We start from the raw sequence: 7,284 nt of genomic DNA, 5'->3' as shown, positions 1-7,284 counted from the left end.
ATCTACTGCTAGAAATTACTATTTTTCCATATCATAAATGGAAATTGTTTATCATGGTAAAAATAGTACATTCCTTCAGTAGATTAATGGGCCATCTGTCTTACATTTACTATCTGACGAACTGTCAATTTTGAGGGTATGGATTTTGTTAAGGGAGAAACACATACGAGGATTTAGGACTGTCCTGTTAAGTTTGCTTTGTATTTCACACAATTTGTAAAATAATATCAGAGTCAAAGGAGAATGGTGTCATCCTTTATTCTTTTACAATTGAAGGAAGCTAACTTAACATGCCAATCCTGAAGTCATCTTATGTGTTCCCCTATTTAGATTTCCCACACTTGACGTTTTAAACTTAGTATTCATTCGTTGGAAATGTGTTGATGTATTCATATATTTAGTCAAAATTAAAACAATGTTGTGTCGTTCGTGCAAAATGTTTATAACAAAAATAAAATCGTATAGTAGGAACGCCCCAAAAAAACAGCTGACTACGCTTAACTGTAATGAAGGGAAAAAAAATTCAAATATTATTACAAATAAAACTATAAATAGCCCATAGTCTTACTTTATGATTTACTGGCAGTACGTTTAGTTAGTGTCTTTACAGAATCTCGACTATTGATAACTTCGGCATGGAAACCAGTTTCCCAGTCTGCATAATATTTAACGGTACGCACATTACCATCTGGCTCCACTAGTGAATATTCACCACGAACCACATCACCATCACGTTCTTCGCGTTGATGTTTAATATCACCCGTTGTTGGATCATTGACGCCATATTCGAATGCATAACGAGGATGATCGTTCTGAAATTAAATTAGAAAAACAAATGCTAAGTCAGATATACGGAATAATAATCAATAATACTCTGAATAATAATGAAAATAATTCCTTCTTATTCTCATAAGCTCAGATTTATTTCATAAAAAAGTAAGGTTAAGCAATTTTAATATTGGCAACTCAAGATAGGTTGGTTACTAAATCGGTGTTGCCATTTTAGTTTTAGAAGAAATCTTCAAATATTTCAGTTGTTAAATCTATGCCATGGCACAATGAATATGTGGTCCATTTACAGCTGCTGATGTCTCGATTAACTGATCGAGACAAAAACAAAGGTTTTTGTTTTGATACATCACCTTATTATTGCATCATGATCTATGCTAATTTATTATATATAGTTGGCAACTCATCCGAAAGCAGGGTTGCGTAATGTTAGTAATTTTCTTTACCACTTCATTTATTTTTACTTACAAAGTATTCTAAATGTTTTTCCGTCATAACTTTAATTTTAGCTGACTTGATTATTGGCGCCGTTTTCAAATAGGCCTCAGGCGTCAGACTATGAGAACTTAGGGCTGGAGCAATGGGTGCATATCTATAGAAACCAGCTCCATTTGGTCCAATACCACCAATTCCATGATCGTAACCGGCAAGTGGCGCTAAACCGCCATGTAATATGCCACCATAGCCAGCTCCATGACCAGATAAGGCGCCACCACGTCCATGACCGGCTAAGACGCTTTGATAATTCAATGCTGGAGAAGTACCAAAATGTCCAAGGCTAACAGCTCCATAATAACCTGCAGAAAGGAATATAAGAAGTTAAGAATTCCGTTAATATCTTGAATCCATAGAAAATATTTGTATTATTAAAATAATTGTATGTACAAACCTTGACCAATATGTTGTCCAGCCAAGCCGATACCATGTCCCGCTGCCAAACCAATTCCATGACCAGCAGCCAAACCAATACCATGTCCCGCAGCCAAACCAATAGCTGGACCTTGCACAGATTTTGTTACATAAGAAGCTGTTCCGTGACCAAGACCACTTAGGCCTAAACCTGATTTGCCAACGAGTGAGATACCAGCTCCCTTAACCAGCGATGGCTGTGAAACATATTGATGTGAAACGGCGCCTCCATGACCTCCACCCGAAGTAATTGCAATTTTAGCAGCCGAACCTGCATGTCCAGAACCTTCTACCACAATGGGAGATGTAAACGTGGTAGGTTGATGAGCAATTGCACCGCCCAAATGTAATCCGCCAGCAATTGCTGGACCACTGGCTGGTATGAGTTTCGCTCCATAGGCTGGTTTCGATACATATTGATGAGAGACAGCTCCATGAGATTCATATTTACCCGAACTAACGCCACTTAATATTGGTGTAACCACCTTACCTATAGCTGGACCGCCATGAGCCACAAGTGGTGCAGAATAGCTTACAGATTTGCCAATGACAGGGGTTGCCAAGACGGCAGCAGGTTTGGAAACATATTGATGGGATACAGCACCCGAAGATACGCTCTTATAGCCGGATGACACATAACCACCTGAGCCGTGGCCAACACCCGACAAAAGTGGATTGTAGACAGGGGTGACCTTTGCAATGGCGGGAGCTGGTAACGGCGCAACAACTACTCCTTTAACGGGTTTCGAAACATATTGATGTGATACCGCCCCAGAGGCATGAGAACTGGATGAAATTGCTGCCAACTTATTGTAACCTGGTCCTGAGACACCAATATGTGCGGCAATTGCAGCTTGCGGTTGTGATACATATTGATGAGAAGCATAACCTCCAGCAGCATATTGGCCACCATACGAAACTCCACTGTACAATGGTTTGGCTGGTCCCGAGATCAGTGTGGGTTGGCTGATGTGTTGATATGTTGTCCCTGATCCCGAGGTACCGCTATAGTAGGAGCCAGATAGAACAGGAGCAGTTGGAGCATATGTAGCTATCTTGGGTCCAGCAGCCAAAATACCACCTGGTTTGGAAACATATTGATGAGATACGGCACCGCCACCTTGATATTTTACCGCTGATATGGGTTGTTGATAGGTTGCCACCTTAGCAATGGCTGGCTGTGCAGCATAATGAGTGACAGCAGGTGCGGGGTATGCTGCAACCTTGCCTATAACTGCAGCCTGGACGGGTTTCGAAACATATTGATGGGACACAGCGCCACTGCCACTACTCTGATAAGTTGCAACCTTGGCCAAACCAACGGGAGCAGCGGCATGATATTGACTAATGGCGGGTGCAGCTACAACGGGAGCTGCAACTACAGCTGGCTTAGAGACATATTGGTGTGATACAGCACCAGCACCAGAGGAGCTATATGTGGCACCCTTTACCACAGCCGGAGCTGATACATATTGGGTAACTGCTGGCGATGTCAGGGTTGCAATTTTGGCAACAGCTGGAGCAGCATAACCGGTAAGGTGGGTAGTCGGTTTTGATACATATTGATGAGATACGGCACCGCCACTGCCTGAACTGGCATACTGAACAGATCCTCGACTTTGGCTGACATAGCGAGATGAACTGCCGCCGCCATCGGTGTAGGTGACCACAGCAGGAGCAGCACTAATTGCAACTTTTTGTACAGCCGGTGCTGCAGGTTTCGAGACATGCTGATGTGAGACAGCACCACTTCCAGATGAGGAGAAATGTGATGAGCTACCGCCAGCCGCATAGTCAGCCGATCCAGCCAATATTGTTGGTGCTGAATATACCTTGGCCACAGCGGGTGCTTGAACCAATTGAACTGGTTTGGAAACATGTTGATGGGATATTGCACCACTGCCGGCGGAATAATGCAGGGAACTTCCGCCTGAGGCAACCTTCACTGCTGCTGGTGCTTCGTATGTTGCCAGTGCTGGTTTGGAAACATATTGATGGGATACAGCTCCGCTGCCGGACGCGGCGTAATGAGCCGAGTCACCATCTACTTTAACCACTGCTGGAGCGGCATATGTTGCCACTTTGGCAACCACGGGAGCTTGAACGATTTGAGCTGGCTTCGAAACATATTGATGTGAGACAGCACCACTGCCTGACGAAGCATAGTGGGATGACCCACCATCCGCATAGGAACCAACTTTAACAACAGCTGCAGGTGCAGAGTATGTCGCAACTTTGGCTACAGCAGGAGCCTGTAGTACAGTAGCTTGAATCGGTTTTGATACATATTGATGAGAAACAGCACCGCTACCAGAGCTGGCGTAGTGAGATGTACCACCTCCGGAATAACTGGCAACTTTAACTGCTGCGGGTGCAGAATATGTGGCCACCTTGGCCACAACTGGAGCTTGAATGACTTGAGCAGGCTTGGAGACATATTGATGGGATACCGCACCACTACCCGACGAAGAGAAGTGAGATAGACTTTCACCGGCATAGGAGCCAACCTTAACTACAGCAGGTGCAGCATAAGTGGCAACCTTGGCTACTACGGGTGCTTGAACTACAGCAGCTTGAAGGGGCTTAGATACATATTGATGGGAAACAGCTCCACTTCCCGATGTGGCATAATGTGATGATCCTCCCGCTGCATAGGAAACAGCGGGTGCAGCATATGTGGCTACTTTGGCAACAGCGGGAGCTTGAACTACAGCAACCTGAGCGGGTTTCGATACATATTGATGGGAAGCAGCTCCACTACCCGAGGTGGCATAATGTGATGAACCACCGCCAGAATACGAAGCAATTTTAATGGCTGCAGGTGCGGAATATGTGGCAACTTTGGCAACAGCGGGTGCTTGAACTACTGCAACCTGAGCGGGTTTCGAAACATACTGATGAGAAACAGCTCCACTACCCGAGGTGGCATAATGCGATGATCCACCATCGGAGTAGGAGGCAACCTTAATGGCAGCAGGAGCTGAATATGTGGTCACCTTGGCGACAACCGGAGCTGCAACTACTGCAGCCGGTTTGGATACATATTGGTGGGATACAGCACCTCCACTGGACGAGTAATGAGCTGAACCTCCACCGTGGCCACCAATGTTTACCACCGCTGCTGGTGCGGCATAAGTTGCCACCTTGGCCACAACGGGTGTCTGAGGTTTCGAAACATACTGATGAGATACTGCTCCACCACTGGAGGAGTAGTGCACCGATCCTCGACTGGCACCGATATTGACAACCTTTGGCGAATCGTATGTTTCAATTTTAGCCACCACGGGAGCAGGAGCTGGTGTTGCATATGTGGCCACCTTGGCTACTTGTGGAACAGCATAACCACTTAGTTGGACGGCTGGTTTCGAGACGTATTGATGCGACACCGCTCCGGTGGCGACTTTAGGAGCTTCGGGAGGCAAATATGCAAGGCCACCATGAGAGAAGCGTCCACCAGAAACACTGAAGTGGGCCGAAGCAGGTGCTGTGTAAGTAACTTCCTTAGCGATAGCTGGAGCAGTGTAGGTGGCTACTTTTGCCACTGGAGCCGGGCTAGCATAGCCAGTAATGTGGGCCGTTGGCTTCGATACGTATTGATGGGAAACTGCCCCGCCAGATGAATATTTCACAGATTCTCCGCCAGAAATTGTTACAGCTGGTGTAACTGCAACTTTAGCCACTGACGGAGCTACATATGCCACTTGGGGCTTGGCAAGTGGTGCGGAATAAGTTATTGTCTTGGCTATTGCGGGTGCAACATATGCCGTTGGTTTCGAGACATATTGTGAAGATATGGCACCATTGCCACCTGTTGCATAATGTCCTGAACTGGCACTGGTTGTGTAGTGTACCGAACCATCACCTCCGCCAGCATATTTTGTAACCGTAACTGGGGCAGCAGCCACCTTAGCCACAACTGGGGCTGGTGCAGGAGCATAGCCAGTTAAATGGGAAACTGGTTTCGAAACATATTGATGCGATATGGCACCACCACCACCGCCAGCGGATGCATGTTGATAAGAACCTACGGAAGAGAATGTTGCCACCTTGGCTGGTGCTGAAATATAATGAGAAGCAATTGGTGCCGCATAGGTGGGTACCTTAACAGGAGCCGAGACATAGTTAATGGGTTTCGAAACATGTTGATGCGAGACTGCCCCATAGGAAGATTTGGAATATCCACTAGTCTCCAGACTGGGTAAATAACCCTTGGATAACGCAGGAGCATAGGCATAGGCTGCTGGGGATGGTGTCTCAATTTTCGGGAACAATGGTTGAGCTTCAAATGTGGCCAGATGATCGGTTGAGGCAATTGAGGAAATTTTTGCAACTGTCGGGGTGCCATAGGAAATCTTTGGAGCATAGCTAATATGTCCTGCCTGGGGATTGTATGCAGCACTTGTGAAAATCGAATCCAAATGACCAGATTTGGCATATCCAAATACTGGGGTGGTCTTAGCGAACGGCGATGAATAGCTGGCAATTTTTGTAACAGCTGGAGCAGAATAGCTGAGTTTCGATTCTCCACCACCACCAGCAGTGTAGGTTGTTACCTTTGTCACACCCGGTGTCGATTGGGTATAACTAAAGCCGGTTGATTCATATGATTCCACCTTTGAACCTTGTGGTACCGGTGGTGGTAAGTAGGCATTGGTAATTTTCTTGGTGGGCAAGTTAATGGTGGGTGTTACCAGATTTTTAAATTCAATACCCGATGGCACAACAGCAGCATATTTGGAGGCTGGCGATTTATCAGCATATGTTATGCTGCCGCCCTTGGCATATGTAACGGCCGGTTGGTATGCTGCGCTCTTAATGGGAGCTACATATTTTGCTTGTCCCCCACCGTGAGAATAACCGGAGAATGACGCTGATGATTCATATGAAGACGATGATGACGACGATGAATAGGAGGACGATTCTAGGGGTGTAGCTTTGAGTTTGGTTTCACCTGGACCAATGGAGAATTTTACTTGTGGCTGTGGATATGAATAGCCAGCATCTATTACGGCTTGTATACAATCGGCTAGCGATCGGGGTGTAGAGTCTGCCCAAACTGTACCCAAAAGGCACAGAATAGCAAGAAATATCTGCAAAGGGTAAATAGATGAGAAAGGACAAAACGGACGACAAGGAGAAAAAGTTCAAGGTCATATTTTGAATAACAAACTAGTCGGCTAAATTTGTATGGCATATCAACCAAAATATTTCCTCATAAAAATATTTTTATAGGAAGCACTATAATTATTTCCGAACTGCACTTAACCTTAATTTCTAGATAAGATTTTGATAAAAAAATAAGTTGACCTACATCATTTTATTTTCCGTAGGAAGTTTACATGTGTTTTACCCAAACTTGTTATGTGACCCTCGTTTATTTATGTTCGCACTAGTCTCATGCATATACACATATTAGGTCAATCAAGAATGTCCAAGGTGATCGTGTCATGTTTGTTATCTATCACACATGAGGAAAGTTGCCTCTGTTTAATGGAAATTGAAACAGATTTCAATTGTTGAAGGTAATATTGCATTTAAGGGAACCCCCCCCCATTCTCGATTTTTTATTTTTAAGATTTTAAATGG

The 7,284-nt window shown here is 45.0% G+C and overlaps 1 protein-coding gene across 1 annotated transcript; it reads right to left on the bottom strand.

The window, feature by feature from the left end:
• Positions 1-439: 439 nt before the first annotated feature.
• Positions 440-6,788, bottom strand: LOC133334272 (fibroin heavy chain; the record flags this gene model as incomplete). The annotated part of the gene is made up of 9 exons (XM_061542563.1): positions 440-501; positions 569-812; positions 1,258-1,586; positions 1,679-3,549; positions 3,646-3,796; positions 3,878-4,238; positions 4,359-4,555; positions 4,643-4,841; positions 5,025-6,788. Coding segments are annotated over 8 exons (5,115 nt in total), but the record flags the coding sequence as incomplete, so codon positions are not given.
• Between the last annotated feature and the right edge of the window lie 496 nt (positions 6,789-7,284).

This window comes from Musca vetustissima, unplaced genomic scaffold (genome assembly GCF_032173495.1).
Source record: "Musca vetustissima isolate MV318-11 ecotype Yass unplaced genomic scaffold, APGP_CSIRO_Mvet_v1 utg14782, whole genome shotgun sequence".
Lineage (NCBI taxonomy): Eukaryota > Metazoa > Arthropoda > Insecta > Diptera > Muscidae > Musca > Musca vetustissima.
The sequence above is the reverse complement of the archived record's forward strand: the minus strand, read 5'-3'. Positions and strand labels throughout refer to the sequence as shown.